Here is a 25,752-nt window from a genome sequence, read left to right as displayed (position 1 = left end):
AGACGTGTTTTGTGCTGGTTGATATGTCTAATGGTTCTGTTGTTATAACCCTAAATCTCATTTGAGATTGTGACTGAAATCAGTTTGACCTAGATTTGTTTGGTGGGTTTCGTCAATTAAGCAGAAGACGCTTACTCCTCCGAGGTACATGGTCTTTATTCCCGAAAAAGTACAATACTTCCTGGTACTTTACATAAGTCGCCATGTAAATCTATATTTTTGTTTTAAATTTTGTCCGCGTTTAATCGATTTTGAGTTTGAATTACGGTTTCTTTATATTGTATTCATTCTTTGACACATAAAACGATTATTTTTAAATACTTTATTCATGCATTAAAATTTCGCCAGGGGTGGACGCGAGCTGGGAACACCAGTTGGGAACACAGTCCGTCCTGTCGAGAAGGGAATAGGCCTAATCATTTTGTGTTCTTCTTTCAATGTAACGTCCAGAGGATAAGCAACCTTTTTTTTTTTATTATCGTAGCCATTTGATTAGTCTACCGATAATGTTTATCAAATTTTGCGTATTTCAAATCAAGCGCCTTCAATACTAAGGAGACGAAACCGAAGGCTCAAAAAAGGCTGTTTGTCATTGGTTGATTGACGACGTCATTGAACAGTTATCATTGGCTTATGTTAAAAACTCAAAGGTCATGCTGAGATGACCTCCTACGGGGTGTTGTTAGATCTTGTATTGCAGTGTATCGTAGAGGAACGGAAATTACAAGTCTAACTTTAATTAGATTGAGTTTGATGCTGGTTGATATGACGTCAGACGTGTTTGATGCTGGTTGATATGACGTCAGACGTGATTGGTGCTGGTTGATATGACATCAGACGTGTTTGATACTGGTTGCTTTGATGTCAGACGTGTTTGATGCTGGTTGATATGACGTCAGACATGTTTGATGCTGGTTGATATGACGTCAGACGTGTTTGATGCTGGTTGATATGACGTCAGACGTGTTTGATGCTGGTTGATATGATGTCAGACGTGTTTGATGCTGGTTGATATGACGTCAGACGTGTTTGATGCTGGTTGATATGACGTCAGACGTGTTTGATGCTGGTTGATATGACGTCAGACGTGTTTGATGCTGGTTGCTTTGACGTCAGACGAGTTTGATGCTGGTTGATATGACGTCAGACGTGTTTGATGTTTGTTGATATGAAGTCAGGCGTGTTTGATGTTTGTTGATATGAAGTCAGGCGTGTTTGATGTTTGTTGATATGAAGTCAGGCGTGTTTGATGCTGGTTGATATGACGTCAGACGTGTTTGATGCTGGTTGATATGACATCAGACGTGTTTGATGTTTGATTCTGGTTGATATGACGTCAGACGTGTTTGATTCTGGTTGATATGACGTCAAACGTGTTTGGTGCTGGTTGATATGACGTCAGACGTGTTTGATGTTTGATTCTGGTTGATATGACGTCAGACGTGTTTGATGCTGGTTGATATGACGTCAGACGTGTTTGATGCTGGTTGATATGACGTCAGACGTGTTTGGTGCTGGTTGATATGACGTCAGACGTGTTTGATGCTGGTTGATATGACGTCAGACGTGTTTGATGTTTGATTCTGGTTGATATGACGTCAGACGTGTTTGATGCTGGTTGATATGACGTCAGACGTGTTTGATGTTTGATTCTGGTTGATATGACGTCAGACGTGTTTGATTCTGGTTGATATGACGTCAGACGTGTTTGGTGCTGGTTGATATGTCTAATGGTTCCGTTGTTATAACCCTAAATCTCATTTGAGATTGTGACTGAAATCAGTTTGACCTAGATTTGTTTGGTGGGTTTCGTCAATTAAGCAGAAGACGCTTACTCCTCCGAGGTACATGGTCTTTATTCCCGAAAAAGTACAATACTTCCTGGTACTTTACATGAGTCGCCATGTAAATCTATATTTTTGTTTTAAATTTTGTCCGCGTTTAATCGATTTTGAGTTTGAATTACGGTTTCTTTATATAGTATTCATTCTTTGACACATAAAACGATTATTTTTAAATACTTTATTCATGCATTAAAATTTCGCCAGGGGTGGACGCGAGCTGAAGCAGTATCGCTTTTTCTTGACTCCTGGATATTTCTGGAACAAACCGTGCAAAGGTCCACTTTCATTACGTCATATTATCAAGGACGCTACTCGGATCAATTTTTGGGGATTCGTGATAGATCTAGCTGCTGTCCATACTATTTCCCATAGGTTATGTATGGTAAGCTAAGCTATCATTTATTCAAGGAGCAATGTTCATCCAGTTGGTCCAGTAATTACCAAATTATATAAAATATCTTATAAAGAATAAAATTATATAAAATATAGATATATAAAGAATATTAATTGGGATATCTTCTAGGGTTTAAAGTATCTTGTAGATTATATAAGTTATGTTACAAAACAAAAGAGATATATATATTATATATCTCATAACGGAAGAAGACATCTTATAAACATGAAAGATATATTATTGGCTTATAAAATAACTTATATAATTGAGTTTAATATTGGATCAACATTGCTCCATGAATAAATGACAACTTGACTTGTCTCCAATTGTACAATTTTAGTGTAAAGACAATAGCTATATTTAGAATAATTCGGGTCAATGACATGTAAGTGATAGTCGTTATCAGTTGCGATTTAAACAAAAACAGCTGTATTATTCAAGTCATGTACGTGTATGGATGAAAGAGATCGGCGGAAGTTAATGAAGACAGACCTAGTGTATTCTGTACTCGCATGATAAAGTATGCTAGGTTGATATAATTTGTCTATCTCAACATGAAAAGGGAGATGTTTAAATGAAAAATGCTTAACGAGTCTACTGTAGTACCCTATTCTCGTGATACGTAACGGAAAGTGACAGAGTCGTAGTTGTTGTTTAAAGTGTATTAATAAATATCAATTATTATCGAACGCAGCTTAGCTACGAATGACTTAAACACAAACCGGGCGTGCATTTTAGACAGTTTTTAGTTGTCGCGAGAAGAGGGAACTCGCGATAATAGGGGGCTAGCGAAAATAAGGAGCCCACGAGAACAGGAGAATTTGGCAGCTAGAGAAGTTTAAAAAGTAACTTTGATATTTATTTTTCTTTTTGCACTCAGAGCCAGGGTATGACTATCAGCAAAACCAAACTAGCCAGAGTCTATAATGATCTCGACTCTTTACAGTTCTTACAATTAATACACTACATGGTTCATGCTTGATTGCTTACTTTCATTACTACATGTATTTCTTTTCGTACTCGCTTACATGCTCCTTCCTTCAAACATTTATGCATACATACGTACATACAAACATACACAAATGCTCATTCGATCCGTCTGACGCCTATACAGTCGCAAAAAAATGACTCGTCCGACATACAATATACAGACACTATGGCAGGGACTGACCGTCTTAAATCCTGCCACTGTCAGATATAGACAAGCACACTTCACTGATAGCTTAACAAAAAGACACACCATCAGTCATATACAAATGTACACATATAAAACATTGATATCTAAGATCCACCCAATTACCGACAAGACATACAATGCAAATTTAACTCTGTCAATCATACATACAGATTTGTATACATCTCAATGTAAAGTGCAAAAAGAAAAAGAAAAGTAACTTTGATATTTTTCATACAACTTAAAAGGATTTCACTCAAACACTGAAACATATTCTTCGCTCCTTCGAATAACTGTCAATCAGCACTAGAGTTTGCGCTTAGCAGAACTTGATGTATTTGAATCGCATGGTTTTCCATATCACGTTGAACTGGGCCTAATTATGATTTTGTATATGACAGAATAAGGTTCATTTCCATTAAATAATTTGTACAATGAATGAGATCTCTGTAAACTGATCCCGTGATTAGTTTAGATATTTGAACACTATTCAAATCTGCATTCACATTAAAATCGTAGACGCTTACAATTGATAAAAAATGAACAGATGAATAAATAAAACCAAAACAAACAGATAATTGTTTATGTCAGTTTTAATTAATTGCTTTGTTTGGATAAAAAATATTAATTATAAATGGACGATTTAAAGCTATAATTTCTGTTACATTTGTTTGAGATGGTACAGGGAAGTCCTCCTTGACCTAATAGACACGGAGCACGCATACATTATATATTTTCTATTTATTTAGACTATCGATATTTGGCAATCAAATCTTGTAGAGTTTACTTCATTATATAATTATATATTGTTCTCGATGTAATGAGTGTACCAAAGACACAAACGTTGGAAGCACATTTAGAGATGAATCAATCAACATAGTTATCAGTTTGAAAGTTATATACAGTAGAACCAAAACGTCTGTGGTGTCGAGGGGCCAAGTTGATCATGGAGTCAACGAAGGAAACTCAAGATATATTGAACAAGAATTCCACGGAAATGGATGTGCAGCTTGCGCAGCAAGTTGGGTGATAACGAGATTTATTGCACGGAAACAATTTTTTTTTTATCATAGTAACAGTGACCTTGACCTTCAACTCAAGATAGGTTGTGTCGCCTGCGGGTTAAGTTTAGTGATTATGAGATTAATTGCACGGAAACAGATTTTTGATTTACAGTAACACTGACCTTGACCTTCAACCTTCGGGCCTGAAAAATAATCCCAAACAAGCACTTTTGGTAAGAAAGATCTGCATATAGTTTGAGTTTGATCGGCCCATGGGAACTTGGGTTATCATACAGAAATGTCTGTGCAGACGACGCCGCTGCTGCCGACGCCGACATAGTAAACAATAGTTGGTTGCTTAGGTGCTCCATAATTCAATAGATTTCATAATAGTCAATATTGGATTTCAGAAATATTGTATTGTATTATGAATCGTGTCACATTTTAAATCAACACTACACCCAATACTAAAAACATTACTTTTCAGTGTTTGTCTTTTTTGACTGCACGCGTGTAGAAAAATATAAACAAAACGTTAACAACACTCACTAAGGATTTACACATACATAACCATAGAAACCAAACCATCGAAATCTCCTCCATCAAATATCCGCACAAAACCGGACTGACGAGGAGAGTAATGAACGCTGTAGACATTATGTAAGCTGATACTCTGGCATTCATGGTGATGAAGTACTCGTTTGTCCAACTAATGAATGTCGGCCATACGACACCGGCTGTGAAGCCAATTAAAAATGTAGATATCCATAAACCTATTTCTAAATTTAAATAAGCACTGATCAACATTCCGACAAAACCGAGTGAAAACAATAGCACGAAGGTCAGTAGAATTGTCTGGGATTGCATAAAACGAACAAGGAACACTCCAAAACATCTAGCTATAAATTTAGCGAAAAAGTATGTAGATGTCAATAATGAGCCTGATGTCTTTGACCAGTGAAGATACTGAACGCAAAAAACTGTTAAGTATCCACTGAAAATGAAATCAACTGCTGTCACAACACCTGAGTACACTCCAATGTTGAAAAATTGAAGGTATTTGACGAATTTTGGAAGATTACCGATGAAGTTCATTTTGGTTTCACTCACTGAATGTGTTGTATCAACGGTAGACGTTTTGAATATAACCATGAAAGGGAAGGCTGCTAAAACGGCAAGTCCTCCAGAGATCGTGTATGCAATGTACAGCCTCGATTCCGGTAGTGGAAGAGTAACATTCATGTCGTTTCCAGACATATTTCCCCAAACCGAGGATTGACGTTGGAATCGTATCACCAAAAGGCGGTAGTTAAATTGTTGTGTACATCCTTAACTTGGCTGCTATCTTCGTTCGTTTGAACTAGAAACGGCGCGGTGGCCATAGGAGCAAGGAATGCAGAAACGGAGAAAATTGCGTTTATTATTTGAAGATAAGAGCGCCCTCTGGTTGTTGGTCCCCAAATCGAGACTGCCTCCTTGGTGACCACTACAAAATAAAAGAGATGATAACGATCTCATTATAAGTATGATACGTCAATAAAGTGTGTAACGGAGTACTAAACAATGTTGGTAAGTTTGAACGCTACATACGTTCATATACACCAGTGGGTGATAGTGCTACGACTTTCTCAAAGACAGTTAAAATATATACTACGTCGAGACAACAGATTACAATTGTTTGTGACAACCTCTATATTGAAGGCAAACAGTGATGCCTATGACGTAAGCAAAATATTGTATACAAAGTACATGTATTCATATTCAGGCTTTAATGACACATACAGAAAGGAAAACATTATATTCCGCTCCAATGTACTTAAGCTGTTTCAGAGCTCTCATGAAGAACAACGGCTTGCAAATTATAGAAACATTAAGTAATTGTGAACAGTTTATCAAATTAAATGTTTGTCTCGTTTAAAACCACAAGAAGATAAAGAAAGCATTGCCATTATAACATTTCTTTTTTTAAGCGTGCAATAAAATAACGTCAAATAAAAAAGTAGTCAATCTTCATTATATCTAACAAAGCCTTTAATTAAGGGATATTCCGCACGAGTTGGAAAATGTCCGTCTGTTTGGACATTTTAAGAACTCATTCTGATGAATGTGGTCAGTTTGAAAAAGCGAAATTGGCGGGAATACTCTCGGCCAATATGATATTATACTGCCTAAATATCGTTAGGCCTGTTTTATTTGCCAATTTAAAAAAAAGGTACCCACATTTTCATACTATAAGGCTCATAAACCTATTGGGACGCAATCAGGGCCACGCTAAGGTTTGTAAATCGTTCTAGCTTGAGCTATATAAAATATCTACAAACTAAATATCGTATATTTGTTTCTATGGTAAGTCCAGGCTGACGATCTTCATAAAAGCAGAAATAGATGCGTTTGTACAATTTTATATTAAGTATCATGTAACTTGTGCAGAACGTTTTATGAAATAGCATGACTGATACTTACCAACCAAAAGTACCCCGCCGGACATCCCGTGAAGAAGGTGTGCTGCCATCATCAAGTGAAAGTTAAAGCACCATGGAATAGAAACAACCGTCGAAGTATTTGCCAATAAAGAAAATACCAATAACATGTATCGGTTTATTTTCATTGATAAAATTCCAGCTAATATTGGACCAATCACACGACCGGTAAAGTATGCCGTCATGAAAAAGGACCCCTTTTCTACGTCACATCCGGAAATAAGCAAAAGATCGACAAATGCTGGTCCTAGTTGTCCTTTCGTCCATCCCTAAAACATCAAATTTATACAAATAATTTGTATGCAATATTTTATTCACATATATACACATTGATGCTTGTATTTTTTTTCTTTTAATTTTATTTTTTTCGTAGATTTTTGTTTTTTTTCATATCGCATTTCATTCCGGTTGGAGTTGGAATTCTGCAATGTTTTTTTTTTAAATAATACGAAAACATTTTAGAGTTGTTTCACGGACCTGTTCATCAATGCTGAAGGATTTTGTCAGAACAGGTCACCAAATCTAGTAAAACTATGATAGTATGCTTACGTTGCAAATTAACCACTGTAGTTTTTATGAAATACTGCGAGTTGTCTCATGTTTATATTACAGGATAATTGTTCTGATGTGAATAAAATTAAGTACATTATTAGCCATTCTAGTGGTTGATATATATACTCTGATAGACGATTTGTCACTAAGACCATATCAAGGTATCGTTCTTTTTTCTGAATGTGGATGTAGTATAGTGGTATAAGCTGCAGGTATTTCAGGCAAGACGACTAGATGCCATAGATCGTGAGTTCGAAGTTAATTAACACAATATATCATATGTACTATGTGTTGTTGATTCGAAGGATAAAGATTTGAATATTCTGTCGTTGTTGCACTGGGTTGAATATATATCATAGGTATACAATTCGCATCTAGGTATGTAGTATTCACAACTTTGAACAATAGACGACTTGTCACTATGATCATGTCAGGGTATCGGACCGACAATCACTGCGCCATTGAAACGACCTTTTTAAGAACGTGGATGTGGTGCAGTGGTATAAGTTGCTGGTATTTCTGGTTGGGCGATTAGGTGCCGTAGATCGGCAGTTCGAAACCTGGTCATGACACGTTTTTTCGAAAAAGTGTTGGTCATCACAATTGGCCCCTAGCAACAGTGACTGAAGTATTTTCTAGAAGTTTATAGTTCAACATTTTTGATTCGGTATATACACTGTATTGTATTTAATACTGAATTCACATTTGAAGATACAACTGGTTATGTACCTATTGTACAATCCCTCAAACCCCAAGGTCAATCAAAGACATAAAATGCTTGCAGATACATTACGTAAACGGTCGATGATAAACTTATCAATCAATAATAATCGAGCTTCAGAAAGAGGTAAGGCAACATGTTAACCTTGACGAAAGTATGTTTTAGGACTGATTAACATATTACATAATTTGCTATTGCAGCATGATTGTAGACATTTCCATGAATAAATATCTATCTCAATGATCACCACGTGAAAGAAAGTATTCACCTAGCTTCGCCATATGTGACGATTTTCTAATTATAGAAATACTGCATGAAATTCTATTTTTAACAACAGTGACCTTGACCTTCGACCTGTGGACCTGAAAATCCCAAGCAAGCACTTTTGGTAAGAAAGATCTACATGAAGTTTGAGGTTGATCAGCCCAAGGAAACGAGTTATCGCACAGAAAAATCCGACGACGCCCACATCGCCGACACCGAAATTGTGATACCAATATATGCCTGCGTTTTCAGGCAACACAAAAACGACGTTGAAGACAGCTTACATAACCAAAAACAAAGTAATCCAGGGCTAAGGACCAAGAGTCTAGTGTATTATATACATAATTTTGAACTATCTAGCATATTCGACTTCCTTCATCTACGGCGGTTAAAATAATGATAGCAGATCGAAAGATATACTCAACTTATGTTAAAATGGTTGGATAGAAGGCAATACCAACATCTGAAAAATACTGTCTTCTGACTCAAAATATAACGAGAACGAGCTCAAACAGAAATGTACAGGAGACCAGAATAAAATGAGGAGTTCCGGAAACAGAAGTGACGTCTGCTTCATCGACATCGCTTGTCTATACGAACACAACCCATTGATTATGAATTAAAATGAAGTATGCCTTAAAACAAAATGGCTGCTATGGTATTCTAGCTAATACCACAAATCCACTCTTTCACTATATACTAATACATAGTTGCCTGCTCAAAGCGTGAACTCTCACAACGTCGGGATGCTTCTAGTAAGTTCGAGATCTTTCTTCTGAAAACATATGAGGGAAAGCACTCTTAAATATGAATTTTGTTGCGGATTCACTAAATGACGAATCATGAATATAAACATGCAAAATACATCTGTTTCTTCCTCACGGGACTCGTCAATAATGCTAGGGGGAAAAGTGAGTACATCAAGAAGGGATGACAAGAAAATAAAAGAAGGCATGAAAACATGTTAATTAGTGTTGTGGAAGTGAATTATCCCAATAATTTAAACATATTCATAATAAGATGCTAGATTTTGGTTTTGTTTTATCTTGTTTAACATCCTATCAACATCTATGGTCATTTAAGGACGGACAGCCCTGGTGCGCATGTGTGCATTGTATGTGTGTGTATTTTGGGAAGCTGCGGTATGTTTGGTTATCATTATACTGACAACGGGCGAACCACTCGTCCCACTCCAGAAGCGTTGAGTAGTAGTAGTATTCCATTTTTATAGACTCTGGTATGTCTCGGGGACAGAACCAAAGCCTTCCTCATAGGGGCGAACGCTTAATCAAAACCCAATAGTGAGACAGTGTCAAGGGGACAATAGGAAAAAGACAGATGTTTAGAAAGAAGAGAAAAGATAAGATCCCAAATTAAGTCGTCCTTTAAGATCATGCAATATCATATTGAACACCCTTTGCTTAGAAATGTTTTTGGCATCAACTGTCAGAGTCATATGAGGACATGTGCCAAGGGGACACCAACAACCAGGGCACAGTTGTTCAAAAGGTGATTAGCTTAATCACTTGATTAGTAAAAACCTCATTTCTCTTTTACTTCAGAACCAATGTGTGTATATATTTCTTAGAATTAGCCGATAGGAAGAGATTTATGAGTGCTAGAGTATGTTCTACCAGAAATTGTTTCATCAGGATTTTTGAGTTGTTGTTAAACTGCGATTAGCCGAATCACCTTTTGAACAACTGGTCCAAGGGCTACATGTGGCTGAGGAATATAGTTTGCGTTCATTTTGGAAAAAATGGACAATTTCTCATACAAACCAATATGTTGAATGCCATGGATACACATATACTCAGAAGGACTTTGAATCGGATGTCTTTGCTGTTTCTGAGTTCTTGTAAAAATGGTTTAGTGCTGTCCAAGGCATCGTTGCTGACACGTATATCTTCCTCAACTTTCTCCTCTTTGGTGTCTTCTGCATCATCCTCAGGATTTTTGTGAAGTGGAAATAATTCATTTTGAACGCTCCGAATATCATATGTATCCGTTTGTTTCATGGTAGATGTGTGATAAAATATCTTCCCGAGCTGCACAAAGAAAAGACTTTTCGATATATTCATGCCAAAAATGGCCATTGCAAATTCTTCTTCATATTACTTTATGGCAGTATGACTCAGTGACATCCGAGGGCCGATTGCTGTATACTTTGACGTTGACGTTGTGAAATTTCAGCGCATCAAGAGAGTACGAGAGTAAATGAACTAGCATAGACAATATCTTGTCATAGAAAACAATTTGCTGATACTGCAAATAACTCAATCATAGTTCAGAGCAATTATGTTGAAATAATGTTATCGCTAAATATAGCCGCTAACGATTTCTTATATGACTTTCATTTCCTATTAAATTTGAGGAAAACATTAAAATTTGATAAAAAACGACCTTAATTTTTAAGTTCCCATGAAATAATTTCAAGTTAAATGCTGAACCCAGAGCGTATAGTTGAATAATTGTATTTAGAAGCTGAGTGTATTACTTGAAGTAAAGAAATATACAAACCGTCAATAGAAATGGTTAATTATTCCCTGTATATTAGAAACACTGAGTACATATATCCCTGTATTATGCACTGATTAACACGTATGTATTACATTTATTGTCAGACATGAAAATGTGGACGTTGTTGGGGCCAGTACACTGATAAGCCACGTGTGTATTTGACCTTAAATGATTCTGGACTGGGTCACCAGACACGAGGACGTAACACTATAGTGTCAATCGTGGTTATAAATAACTTACTTTCTGTTATGTCAGCAAGGTTTAATTAGATCGTCTAAAGTTTGTTAATGCTTTCATTGTTTTATAATTGCAATGAAACACGCAATATATGATCCATATTAGTACATTAATTCTTGATAAAACACTGTCTTTGATAATATCCTTGAGAAGAACACTACATGTGCTTATTAAAAGTGACATTACTTTTAATTGATGTCAAATCATCGTAATTATATTAATTCATAGTTTACTGTGATAACAGAACTCCTTGTTGATCTATATATACGATATTTCATAAGGGACGCTAGTAAGTCTAAGTAGCAATGATCCACCATTTTAAAAATTATAACTTTTTGTCTTTCAGACATGCAGATGGCGTAAGCTACACACTACGAATAACAGAGGGTGTATACATTGTACATGCATGTGTACAATGCATATCTACACAAACCTCAATTGATTCTCACTCACCAAGTAGTATCCAGATGTTGTCCTTCAACAAAACCCACAGCTGCAACTTACGGATGAAGTCAATATAGAGTTGAGCCATGCATTTTTACGATCAACTTAGGTACGACATCCCAAAAATACCTCTGTATCCTAGGTCCCTGAACTAGTAGACCGGGACAAATCTGACGTCACAATACTATGCAAACACCATAACAAACACACACTCACACCATCACTCACACACATATATTTAAACTACTCTTCAATATGCAGTACATTCGAAACGGTCATGGGTGAAAGTGCTATTTTCCATTGTGTATTTTAAAGTCCCCAACAGTTTTGATGAATTTTACAAGTCTGCCATCGTGTTGAGAAAGTATGCAAGCCAACGACAACATGGATATATGTGGCATACGCTAAGAAGTGCAAGGTGCTTACCAAGATTTTGTGAAAAATCAAATACATTTGTATATATGATTGATTTATCAATTTTATTATGTATTACCTAAGGTATCGTACATTTACTGTTTTGGTTTGTTTTCATAATTTTGAGCCATGTGTAATAAATATCTGTTTTTAAAATGTTCCACTAAAACTTTTGTTTGTGAATAGGATCACTTTTGATTATATTGTCAAGCAATAAGAGGCAAAACGGTGAGTACATGTACATTAAGTTTTGAAATGAAACGAAGATAGTTCACTTGTTTTGCATCGACACTATTCAATAAGATTTCTAACACAAATAATCTTACGATCTGCAGAAGTTAACACGCCCTAACATTGTATGATCTATCGTGAAATACACTAGAAGGCAGGATTTTGCATTTACCTGCTAAAATTTTACGGACCCCTCCCCCATAATTTGGCATGCCACCCTAACTGAAAATCCTGTATCAAACACTGATATGCCTTATGAACACGTCGTCAAGCTTTTTCAACGATAATTGAAAAGTATAAAATAAGCTATGTAAACATATACTGTATTTATGACATTAAACTGACCCTTGGAACCTATACAACTGTCTGTATCATTCATTGTAGATGGATCAAGCACCATAGTACTTAGCAAGGATATTGAGGTCAAGGAGATACAAATGTGTTGACCGTTTGGTGTCACATTTTATACCGGAAGAACAAACTCAAGCCTAAATAAAACAAAGTACTGAACACACTGAGGGGGTGGTATTGATTTTACTGCAAAGTGATGACAGATGAAAAAATGTGATATAGTCTTGTGAAAATAAGGTTGATTTGTCTCGTTCTACAGAAAACACACCATTTTATGGTTAATTTAGCTTTGAAAAGTGGGATTCGCGCTCACAAAGGGATATATACCCAATGTATGTTATGTGACGTATTTCTGTTGAGAACATCATATTTTTTTCTCACAGACATATAATAACCCGATTGTTACTTTGTTTTTAACTATATATATATATATATTTTGTAAGTTTAATCAAAATCCATCCCATTGTGATCAAGTTGAATATATGGAGAGAATACGTGTTTGGCATGATCACTAACGAAATAAAGACCACGGGTCATTCTCAGTTAGATGACTCTTAAAGATGGAAGCAAATATTTCGTAGGAGGTAACTTTGTCTATTCTTTCAAAGTTTCAACATGGACTGTTCATGAAGTTATCTTCCTCTCGATGCTGTTACAAGGTTACTTATAAGTAGAACTGCAAGCCAATAGCTAACTAATGTCCCACGCTACTTTATAATTTGCAATACACTTGCATAAAAAAGGTAGCCAGTATATATCCTGTACACTGTAAGGTGTACATTGTTTTATCAGAAAATAATTTAATCTTGTTTGTAACAAGCATTGGCTTTAAAATGTATGTTACCCTTCCATAACGTAAAAATATGACGTCGCCGTTTATAACGTCGCTTTTGATTGGCGGATGGAGCAGCGTAATGATTTGTAAGAGAAAAGAGTCCATCAATAAAGTGAAGTTTTGTAGTGTATAAATTAAATTTTAAGGATTACGAGGGCGGATTGATATGTTGTGAGCCTCGTATTGAATGTGATACTTAAGGATGTTCTTTTTATGTCCTACTATTCTCTGTCTATATAGAGCCGTGTAGCCAAGGACTGGTCTCATTTGGTTATTTCATATCGACGAGGTAGCACTCTAAAGTAAACAAGACAATCGGCTTTTACAAAAAAAAAATCGGTGAAAGGGCAGTGATCCAATATTTGCGCAAAAAATGTTTAACGCCTAAGGATATCTATAATGATATGGTGCAAAAAAAAAAAAAAAAAAAAGATAGTGCATACAAAAACCGTGTTAATGATAAAGTGTGTAATGTTGTAATAGAAATAAAGTGTGTAATACTGTAATAGAAATAAAGTGTGTAATACAGTAATAGAAATAATGTGTGTAATACAGTAATAGAAATAAAATGTGTAATACTGTAATATTTGACTGAAAAGATATTCAATGTTTTTTATTTTTATGCCAACCACATGGTTTTCATGGTAATATCCCATTTAAGTTCAACTGCAAGAATACCTATATAAAGCGAGAAAAAGTCATTAAAAAATACATTTTGCATTTAGGGCATAAAAGGTCAAAAGTGAATTATACAGCAATATTGATTAATTTGATAAATAAATTTATTTTCATTTGCACTATTTACAGCTATGCATTGTCTACGATACTTAAAGTATTTAATTGTCTACATGTTTCATTTAACAGTTGACAGGTAAACTCAGTAGGCTATGCAAATGACGCTCCATGTACACTTTAATAACATAACAGTCCAAGTCATAATTATATCGGCCAGTCATTAAACCACATAGGGGCTTTTAAATACCTTAAGGATTAGCACGGGTTATGCTGCTCTTTTCCCCCGTTTGAATTACGTTTTTTTCATTAATACTTTGGTTTAAACTGTATTTTTTATTTGGTTAAAGCAATGGTACATACAAATAATACAAATATAAGGATGCAGAAACAAGGACTTGGTACTTATATTAATCCGTCTCCTGATGTAGATATAGGCTATGGACTGATACTGACAAAATTAATAATACATTTGTCATATATATTTATATATATATATATATATATATAATGTGCAGGGAAGAGAAAGAGAACGGGTACAGGGGTCGGATTGGGGATTACTGGATGGCATCGGGGTTGGCATAAAAAATGCAAGAATAGAGCAAACACTGGTTGTTTACCATCCGAGTTCATAATAAAAATGTACTTACACTATATGATATAAGTACTGGGACTGTACATGTATTTCTGTAAATATTTACTCTTAGTATGTAGTAAAACAATACAAACACAAAATCTTAACGAAATCTGCGCCATGCAAAGTGTATATAATTATCGCGACGATAAAAAGGATTTCTAGCATAAAGACAATGGTAATTTCAGAAACGTTTAGATTGAATGATGAAACTTTGAACACAATCTAAAATAACTTCGTTGAACTGAACAGGGAATTCTGGACTACCATGGAGTAAAAGGTTAACATTATAGTTAGGAGGAAGGCGATTAAAACATTGAAGTCTAAGCTGCCGGTAATTTGTCACAATGGAGGAGGAAGTGTTCAGTAGTTTCAGTAGACAGATTACACGAACACATAGGGCTATCAACTAAGTTTCGAGCGAACAGATGAGTATTCAATGAGCTGCAATCCATTCTTAGACGTGCATAATGGATCTGGCCGTGTCTGCTTCTGCAGTGGTAATAGTGAGGGACAGAGTGAGCAGAAAGAGTGTCGGAGTTAAGAAATGTTTTTAAGTTAGTTATGGACGGATTGGATTTTATGTTTTCAAGAAGTGTGTTCCATAAATCAACAGAAGAGGGTATAAAATAATCTTTATAGAGTTTTGTTCGACAGTTTATTTGACAGAAATTATTAGCTCTTCTTGTGTTATGAGTATGAATATCAAATTGACGAGCAGATAGGAAGTTATTCAGATAAGGAGGGCACTGACCATGCACAATCTTGTGGAATTGAATAATTTCATGCTTCCTCCTGCGAGCACTAAGGGGGTCCCAACCGGTTTCTCATAGCGTCTAGCGTGGTTTGTGAGTTTAGTTGCACCAGTCATGATTCTAGCTGCTTCTAGCTGTATATTTTCAAGAATCTGGTTTGGGCCTAGAGTTGTCCCATACAATATCACCATATTCTAATAGGGGTCTAATGAAAGTATAATAAATAGTTTGAAGAGACTTCCTGTCAATACTAAATTTGAGGTTTCTAAGTAAACTAAGTTTTTTAGAGGCTTTACTAGTTATATATTGGATATGGTCAGTCCAACTCCCGTTAGCAGATATTGATACAACGAGGTGTTTATGGCACATTAATTCAGTTAGGGAAATGTTATTCATGATCAGGGGTGGATGGATAGGTTTGTCAAGTTTCTTAGTTACAGTCATTGTAACAGTTTTGTTAGGATTAAAATTTACAAGCCATGTTTGAGACCACTCATGAATTTTGGTTAGGTCGTTATTTAACAGATTTGTGGCCAGACCCGGCGACTCCACTTCGACATATAGAGACGTATCGTCAGCAAATAGTTTTATATTACAATGGATGTCATGAACAATATCATTTATGAAAATTTAAAATAGTAATGGTCCTAAAATTGATCCCTGGGGAACTCCTGCTGTGATATATGCTAAATAAGATTGTTTACCATTTATAACAGCACGTTGACCACGATTTTTTAAGTAATCCGTGAACCAAGTAAAAAGATTTCCTGTGATACCCAACGATCTTATATTAGAAAGAAGGCCTCGATGCCAAACCCGGTCAAAGGCCTTGCTTATATCACAAAATACCATTCTGATTTCTTTACCTTTATCCAACGCGGAGAAGATATCATTAGCAATAGATATGAGTTGATTAATAGTGGAGTCGCCGGATCTGAAACCAGACTGACAGGGTGTTAGTAGGGACTTGTCAACGAGATAGTTGTAAACATATTGATATACGCATCGTTCCATCATTTTACCAACAGTTGACAGTAGTGATATAGGTCGATATTTACTTAAAGCAGATGGGTCATCTTTTTTATATACTGGTGTAACATTAGCAATTTTCCAAGATGATGGGAATATACATGCAGTGAGCGAAAGGTTAAATACTGCTTGTAGTGGATAGCTTAAATATCGGCAGCTTCCTTAATTAAACGTGGACTCACAAGGTCGGGACCAGAGGCTTTCTTCGTGTCGAGGGAATGTATAGCATCAAGAACGTCCTGGCGAGATATTACAATATCAGAAAGTATATGTGTATGAGACTGGTTTAATACAGGGGGGTCAATGTAAGTGTCATCAATAGTAGATTGTGAAGAGAAAAAAGTGTTGAAAGCGTTTGCCTTATCCAGGTCGCCATGTAAAATATCGTTATTGTCAGAAATAGGAGGAATGTCGCTTTACCTTTTGGAGTTGGACATAAAACTATTGATAATTTTCCACCATTCCTTAGCACCAGTATTATTACTATGGTTAAGTTTATCACAGAGTTTGTTAAAAGGATTTCGTTTGGAATTGCGAATGGCGTTGATACATGTATTTCTAAATTTTCTAAATTTGGCCCAATCGTCTATTTTACCAGATTTCTTTGCTTTCCGATAAAAATATTTTCTTTTACGAATCAATTTCCTTATAGTGTTGCTTAGCCATACAGGAGCGTTGCTTCTTACAGTTATAATCTTATTTGGTATACATTCTCTAGCCGTCTTAAGTATAATGACAGTTAGTAAATCAGTTCTTTTTTCTACGTCATGAATGTCGAGAATGCTGTCCCAGTCAATTTTAGAAAGTTTGTCTCTGTAGTCGTCGTAGTCACCAAGGTCATAACGCCAGATATTACGTTTGAAATATGATTGGACTGGTTTGGAAATATTGAGGCTGCCATAAACAGGACAATGATATCTAGTGGGCTGGTCTAGGAAGCTTTCGCCGACATGACAGAAGTTTATAAGGGACGGATCATTAGCACATACAATATCTAGAAGGGAAGAAGATTTGGTAAAGAAGGTAGAACTGTCAACACTCTGGTTAAGGTTGTATGTAGTAAGTAGATTGCGAAGGTGAACAGAGTGGTTGTTATTGTTTAATAAGTTTGCATTGAAGTCGCCGGTTATGACAATATTAGGTATTCCAGTGTTGAAAGCAAGTTCAATAGAATGAGCAATATGGTCCCAAGAAGAAACGGGTTCATCAGGGGGTCTATAAAATGTCCCATATAGAATTATTTTTCCTAATATGTTAAGTTGCACCCACCCGCACTCGACTGAATGTAATTCTAGGTCTGATCGACGCTTGGATGTTATACTGTTACTGATATATATATACCGAAACTCCTCCTCCTTGTCTATGCGGTCTACAATAGCAGTAAGGGGGAGTAAAACCAGGAAAGTCATAAACGGAAGTTACCTCATCAGGGCTAAGCCATGTTTCGGTAAAGGATTGGATACTAACCTTGTAGATTTCGCTGAAGAGTATATCAATTTTTTGCTTTATACTTTGAACGTTAAGGTGAACAAAAGAATACTTGGCGTCGTCAAACAACGTTGTAAAATTAGAGGAGCATGAGGAACGGGATGATAATTCGGAATCACTAGGCCGAGGATTACTTTCGATGTCTCCAGAGAGAAGGAGTAATAATTGAAGGAATATTAAGGTTATACACATGGTAGTGGAAAGAGAAATGACGCTCTTCACTTTGTAAGGTACATGCCTAAATCGGGTATCAAAGTCATGTCTAAGCTGAATTGACGCATGTAACATAACGTTTAAAAAATGTAAAACGTATGATACAATTAATACAAGTAAAATATCCACAAGTACAGACCCGGTCATGTATGTATAGTTACATGACCTATGATAGTAACGGTTATAAGAAGTACCTATCCGGACACAGTAAAGATTAGGACATATAGGCATTCAAGTTACAGAGGTTAACCATAGTAGGAAACTTAATATTCGTGTCCGGATATGGTATAATTGGAAGCCATCGATAAGATCAAAAACATGGTAACACAACAAAAAATAGGTTACAGTGTGCTTGTTCACGTGGGTAGTGTGGAGAGGGAGGTAACAGTGTAAGGAAAGTAAAGAGGTAGGCCAGCGGAAGAGAAGGAGGATACGGAGAACTAATTCGATGGGTAATATTTCCATCGTATATCTTGAGAAGGGTTGAGTAGGTACAAGGGTAATATTTTCAATTTATATACATATATTTCAAAGTTTTATACACTTATTTGTATCCTGGGTACATGCATGCTACACAGACAGAGGATGGCTGAGGTTTAAGGTTTCAAATTTTAGAATGTTGTAAAGATACCAAACCTCTGGTCGATCAGAAAAAAAAGGTTGTTTTATACTTATCGTATTAACAGCACGAGAAGCTCAGCCATCCCAAATATATATCATGGGTTAAATGTACATATTATGCACACAAGTAATAACATGGAAACTAAATACATTATTTAAATGTGAATGTACACGAGATTGTACAACATAATAATGTGTATGTATACACGCATGTTTTAGATCTATAATTTCACGTTCATGTCTATATATATATGCTTATGTACAAACGTTCGCATACACAATGCTTGCAGATACAGTATACTACGTTGTCATGTGAATACTGTTAATTTATAGTAACGTTATCATTCAAGCTTACAAACACACATACATACAGCATGTATATAGGACACGACCAAATATAAGCTTCCTTTTGAATGTGACATATGAAACTAGCCTAAAAATTAACCGATCTAGCTAGCCATTGGCGAGATAAACCGAAGGATTCATGGCGAGCTCCACAGATCCACACGAAATACAAATGAGTTTAAGATCTAATGATCATGTCTATGACGTCATGTAATTGACCAAGGCATGACGTCACATTGGAGCAAATTGTCCGGACAACAGACCAATAATGTGATAAATATATGACATGAGTATGTTGTTTTCCAGACCGTTTAGGACTACTCGGACTCTTAACAGTTATCAATTTCGTCTTGATCTTTACGTGATATTTATACATTTTGCAGTAGCACACATGCAAACATATATCATGTTTGCTTAAGTATACGAGGTGCGTAAGACAGATGTATATGATTTGCTATGTATTAACATAAGACATATATACGAAAACGTACATGCATTATGTTAGCTAACTCTGAAGTATGATACATTTCTACGTCCTGAACATAATATCTATTAAGAATTTATGTGAAATATACCAAATAACAAAGGGATATTTGGAGTTTACGAGATCGAGGTGCATAAAAAGATTGGGAGGATAAGAATTTATCTTTAGTATTATGTGTACATAATTGAACATCAGTAATATATGATTTCGTACATTTTTCTAACATCTGTATGATAAGACCTTTAAACAAATCCTGATGATAATGATAAATCGGTTTATACGTAACATAATGGTAAGTACGCATATACATAGGTTTACAATTGCAAGCTTAAGATACGTTTGAAAAAAAAAAAATATTTACTTGTAGCTGGATACATCAATTGAATATCGGAGTATCAAATTGTATGAATATGAACAGCTTTTTGCTACTTTTTTGTAAAATAAACAAGAAATTAAGAGGCATGTAAGTTTACGAGGTACGCAATCAAGTTAGAAAAAGAAAAAAAAAGTTTTCTGTAAGCTTGAATTTGAATTGGATATTTATGAAATTCAACTTCCGCATATTGTACTTTGTATATTCTGTAAAATAAAGACATGTACAGAAAATAATACGTGTTTTATGACAATACAATTTGTAAATGGCTGTCAGTTGGGAAGACAATAAATATATATATATAATTGGCTACATAGATTGAGTACAATACGTTCATTACATCTGTAGTATAACCTATAAACACTATATATATATCAGATATCAGACAAAAACGGGACATGGACTGAAGAAAGGGCATATATAGGGCCCGTGTTTATATATAGACATGCTGACTCCGACTAGGTGATGTAGCGTCGTTCAAGCTTGAATAGACAACCAGATTTGATGCTAATAACTTCAGTCGGCAGGTGCCGGTGTATTCTTCACATTGTAAAACATGCATGGTCTTCACACAAACTGATGACGTAGTTATCATGTACACAACAAGGGAGCACTCATTATACAGAATGGGGGTGACCATTATTTATGTTAAAGTTTATACGATAACTATCGTCACATCCCCCTCGTTTAGCACTTTAATTTAGTTCAGAGTTTCCCTTACTTACAGTCACTACAAACGCGGTTGTGCCATTTGACCTACACTGTCCTAACCGACTTATTAACACAACAACTAACTATAAACGTTTAACAAACTAACTACTAGGTGATTTGGAAAGTCCTTGGAACAATGTCTGAACAACCTACAATATGACTAGATAAGTGTTCTGTATGATTCAGAGATTCACATAAAGATTACGTAGAGTATCTTTAAATTAACAAACACACTACTGACTAGACATCTAGATAAACACGTGTATTTTGGCACTTCACTGTTGTTTTCGGTCGCGATTCAAGATGCACACGTAGTCATTCAGGTAATTCGGTCTGTTTACTTCACGATTGGACCTCCTGAGCGTGACCTCTGCATGTGGCTCCTCATGGTCAGTAGTGGGAGGTGCCTGGTCCTCGTTGACATTCGGTGTGTCTGGAACATCTCCTTCTGGTGTCGCATTTAACTGACCATCATCCTCTGTGAAAACTTCAGGAGTCTTATGGAGATGACGCCTGTTTCTCCGATAAGTCGAACCCTCTTCAGTTTGAACCTTGTATGATCGAATGTTGACTTTTCCCTTTACACGGGCTTTAGTCCATTCCTTCCCTGGTTCTGTCGGTTTCATTCTGACCGTTTCTCCAGGCATTAGTTCAGCTAACGCCTTAGTGCCGCGATTGTAGTAATGTTGTTCTTTTCCTTTTCTTTGGTTTATGTCTTTCCTTGTCTCCGACGTAGGAATCGTGCTTGGCTCCAATAATGGCGTTGTTAATGGAAGCAAAGTCCTAGTCCTTCTACCGTACAGTCTTTGCACTGGGGATGACTTCACTATCTCTCCTGGCGTGTTCCGCCAATCCAAAATAGCAAGATAAGGGTCCCGTCGATCCTTCCTTGATTTTTCCAGAATTCGCTTTACAGTTCTCACCGCATTTTCCACCTTACCATTGGACTGTGGATATCTTGGTGAACTAGTGATGTGTTGGAATTCATATTCTTTCGAAAAATCTGAGAATTGTTTTCCGTTGAATGGTGGACCATTGTCAGACATTACTATGCATGGTAACCCATACCGCGAGAAATGAGAGTTTAACTTTCTGATGACCTCGTTGCCCTTCTTGTCATGGAGGCGGTCAATCTCAACAAAATCAGAATAGTAGTCCACAGTGAGAAGGTAATCTTTTCCAGCTGTATGGAACAAATCCACACCTACTTTCTCCCATGGCCGATTCGGGGTTTCGTGTGGTATCATGGGCTCTCGGCTATTTTCAGCTGAGTAAGTATTGCAAGTCTTGCATGCCTGAATATGTTTTTCAAAATCTGAATACAGGTTTGGCCAATATAACGACTCCTTCGCTCTTCGCAAGCATCCCTGAAGGCCGATATGACTGGAATGCGCCCTTTCTATCATGTTTTGGCGCTCCGAGAATGGAACTATGACACGGTCGTTCTTGAAGACCAACCCGTTCTGGATCGTTAGCTCCTCTCGAAATGGGAAGTATTTTTTTACTTCTAGAGAAAGTTGTTCCATGCTGTCCGGCCAGCCCCTGCGAATGACACACATTAGCTCTGCAAGATTGGTATCAGTTTTGGTGGCTCGTTGTAACCTACACAAAGTCTCGGGTGATACTGCCAGATGCTTTACACCATTTACCTGTTCCACTTCTATGTTGTGACTAATATTTCGCCTTTCTTCATCAGTTGACGGCAAAAATGCCCTGCTCAATGTATCAGCCATGTACATGTGTGTGCCTTTTTTGTAGATAATTGTATAGTCAAACCGCTGTAGACTGAGTAGCATCCGTTGTAATCGCTTTGGAGTGCTGAACAAGTTCTTCTTGTGGATAATCTCCAAAGGTTTGTGATCAGACTCGACAATCACTTTGTTTCCATATGTGTACTGCTCAAACTTTGTCATTCCAAAAACCACAGCTAGCAGCTCCTTCTCGATCTGGGCGTAGTTGCACTCGGTAGCCGTAAGCGCTCTTGACGCATACCCCACTGGGTGTCCTTCTTGGAGGAGGCAGGCTCCTAGCCCGTACTCCGATGCATCACACTGTAATATTGTCTGTTTCTTTGGGTCAAAATACCTCAACACCGGAGTGTCGGATAGTGTTGCCTTTATCTCACTAAATGCTTGGCCATGTACAGCCTCATCCCAAACAAACTCAGAGTCCTTTTTCAAAAGGTCGCGTAAAGGAGAAGTCAGCTCAGACAGCCGTGGTGCGAATTTTTGCACAAAATTGATCATTCCCAGTAGACGTTGTATGCCTGCCTTGTCCTTGGGAGTGGGCATCTCAGTGATGGCCTTGACCTTCGCCGGATCCATTTCTAAACCTCTTTCTGAGATTACGTGGCCCAAGTATGTGACAGAACTTAGACAAAGCTTTAATTTTTCCTTGTTCAGTTTGATATTCTTCTCGCGGCATCTGTCGAACAAAGCATGGAGTTTCCGGTCATGATCTTGCCTTGCCTCTGCGTCAGTGTCACCGCATCCAAACACAACGATGTCATCATGTATTGCCTTGGTTCCCTCTAGACCCTCCAGTGCTTCATCCAGCCTACGTTGAAACTCTTCTGGCGCTGGGGAGATACCAAAAGGCATTCTTAACACCGATAACGGCCCCATGGCGTGCCAAATGTCGTCAAATAACTGCTTTCCTCATCCAACTCAATATACCAGAACCCGTCCTTGGCATCCACTACTGAGAACAGTCGTGCTTTGTTTAGCTCTGGAAGAATGTCCTCAATTGTCGGCATCGCATAATTATTCCTCTTGAGTGCTTTGTTTAGCGGTTTGGGATCAATACAGAGTCTCAAGTTCCCATTGTGCTTCTTAACCACCACAATCGATGAAATCCAGTCTGTTGGGGTGGTAACTGGTGTTATCACACCAAGGTTTGTTAGTCGCATCAGTTCGTCCTGGACCCTATCTTTCAATGACACTGGTATTCGTCTCACTGGTATTTTGGTAGGTGGCACAGTGGGGTCTACCTCGAGGTGGAGTTTGCCTGCTAACTTCCCAAGTCCTTCAAACATGGTGTTGTCGGTTGTTGATGCCTGTAGGACTTCCTCCTTCGGAGCCTCAGCTTTCGGATATAAGTTATGTTTATTCACAGTAATCAGATTCATGGCCTGTATCACACGTGCTCCTAGGATAGGCTTTACTGTTTGGTCGACAACTACAAATTCCACTGAATATTTTTTCCGGTTTTTCGGGTTACGGACCTGCACTCGTCTGACTCCAACTGGTGTCATCTCTGATTGATTGAACATCACTAGGGTCATGTCCGTCTCTGACAACTTTTCCAATTGAGGGTCATCAAACACTTGTAAATACTTTGATTTAGGCAACACATTGACGGTTGATCCACTGTCCAGCTGGCATTCTACCAACACCCCATTTATGTCAATGATAGTGTGAATCTTATTAGGCTGACCAACGTGTTTTATTGAGTTTACATCCTTCTTATGCACCGTAAATATAAACTCTTCATCTGAGCTTTCATTCACTTCCTCCAGCTGATATACCTTTGGTCTGTTCCTCCTATTCTGATTCCCATACCCTTGGCGAGGTTTTGACCTACATTTTTTTGCGAAGTGATTCAATTTCCCGCAAGCTGCACATACTTTTCCCCATGCTGGACATCGCTCCTCATCATGACGGAAACCACATGCATCACAGCTTATCATGGATTTCTGGGACTGTCTCTTGTGTGTTCCTGCACTGTTCCGTGTTTTTTCCTGTGACTGAGAGTGGTTGCTTTCTTTCTTTCCACATGCCTTAACTTCCTCACTAGTTATGTCTTTCATATGTTGAAATGATTTCTCAAAAGACCGACAGATGTCTATGCATTTTTTTAATGTCAGAGACTGATCTTGCAGCAGTTTCTTTCTTGTCGCGTTTTCTCGGACACCCATGACTATTCTATCCCTAATAAGACTCTCTTCTAATGTACCGTAATTGCATGTTTTTGCTAGTGACCTTAATGCCGCTACGTATGCGTCGATTGTCTCCCCTTGGTCCTGTGCTCTGTTGTTGAACAGATACCGCTCATATGTTTCATTTGTTTGCCCTATGCAAAATCTTTCAAATTTCTCTAGCACTTTGGTTATGTCAGTCTTATCACTGCTGTTGTCGAACGTAAGACCATCGTATATTTGTAACGCGTCGGGCCCTATGCACGTTAGTAACGTAGCTGTTCTCAGCTCCTTGGTTTTATTGATTAGACTACTTGCAATTTCGTAATTGTCCCAAATTCGGCGGAATTTCTTCCAGTTCGAGCAAAGATTGCCTCGCAACTCCAATGCCGCTGGTACAGGGAGGTTTGAAGGTACTTGAACTACAATGGGCGCGCTATTGCCAGTGTTGGCCATGTTTACAGTTCGTTATTCTTACGAGATCTTTATGTCCTTATTATACATTAATTCTAATAATGTCGCTTCGTGTGAACGTTCTAGTCCTACCAAACACTTCTGACACCATGTCGCGTCGTTCAAGCTTGAATAGACAACCAGATTTGATGCTAATAACTTCAGTCGGCAGGTGCCGGTGTATTCTTCACATTGTAAAACAGGCATGGTCTTCACACAAACTGATGACGTAGTTATCATGTACACAACAAGGGAGCACTCATTATACAGAATGGGGGTGACCATTATTTATGTTAAAGTTTATACGATAACTATCGTCACAGGTGATATCACATTTGGTGACCGAAGGATTAATAATTTAATAGTAAGTTCCCCTGCAGATATAAAATATTCTTGCCGGAATATTGTATTTCCTCTGTGTAATGAACACGACAAAACATTAGACAGCCCTCTTAACGAGATTGCCCGGATGTAAAACAATGCAAGACTACCTGTATGGGACATGGGAATCCCAATCGCTTTAAATAGATTAA

The 25,752-nt window shown here is 37.2% G+C and overlaps 3 protein-coding genes across 3 annotated transcripts; all 3 read right to left on the bottom strand.

Annotated features, from left to right (window-relative positions):
• Nucleotides 1-3,987: 3,987 nt before the first annotated feature.
• Nucleotides 3,988-11,777, bottom strand: LOC117343194 (sodium-dependent glucose transporter 1-like). The gene is made up of 4 exons (XM_033905530.1): nt 11,644-11,777; nt 10,215-10,481; nt 6,880-7,165; nt 3,988-5,902 (listed from the first exon to the last, which is right to left on the bottom strand). Exons 2-4 carry the CDS (start codon nt 10,449-10,451, stop codon nt 5,709-5,711), a joined length of 717 nt encoding a protein of 238 aa, XP_033761421.1. The 5' UTR covers nt 10,452-10,481; nt 11,644-11,777; the 3' UTR covers nt 3,988-5,708.
• Nucleotides 11,778-21,125: 9,348 nt separating this feature from the next.
• On the bottom strand, nt 21,126-23,450 carry LOC117343362 (uncharacterized protein K02A2.6-like). Its single transcript, XM_033905704.1, has one exon. It carries the CDS (start codon nt 23,448-23,450, stop codon nt 21,126-21,128), a length of 2,325 nt encoding a protein of 774 aa, XP_033761595.1.
• Nucleotides 23,451-23,452: 2 nt separating this feature from the next.
• LOC117343361 (uncharacterized protein K02A2.6-like) lies at nt 23,453-25,222 on the bottom strand. The gene has a single exon (XM_033905703.1). It carries the CDS (start codon nt 25,220-25,222, stop codon nt 23,453-23,455), a length of 1,770 nt encoding a protein of 589 aa, XP_033761594.1.
• Nucleotides 25,223-25,752: the final 530 nt, after the last annotated feature.

Source organism: Pecten maximus, chromosome 15, assembly GCF_902652985.1.
Source record: "Pecten maximus chromosome 15, xPecMax1.1, whole genome shotgun sequence".
In the NCBI taxonomy this organism is placed as follows: Eukaryota; Metazoa; Mollusca; class Bivalvia; order Pectinida; family Pectinidae; genus Pecten; species Pecten maximus.
The sequence above is the reverse complement of the archived record's forward strand: the minus strand, read 5'-3'. Positions and strand labels throughout refer to the sequence as shown.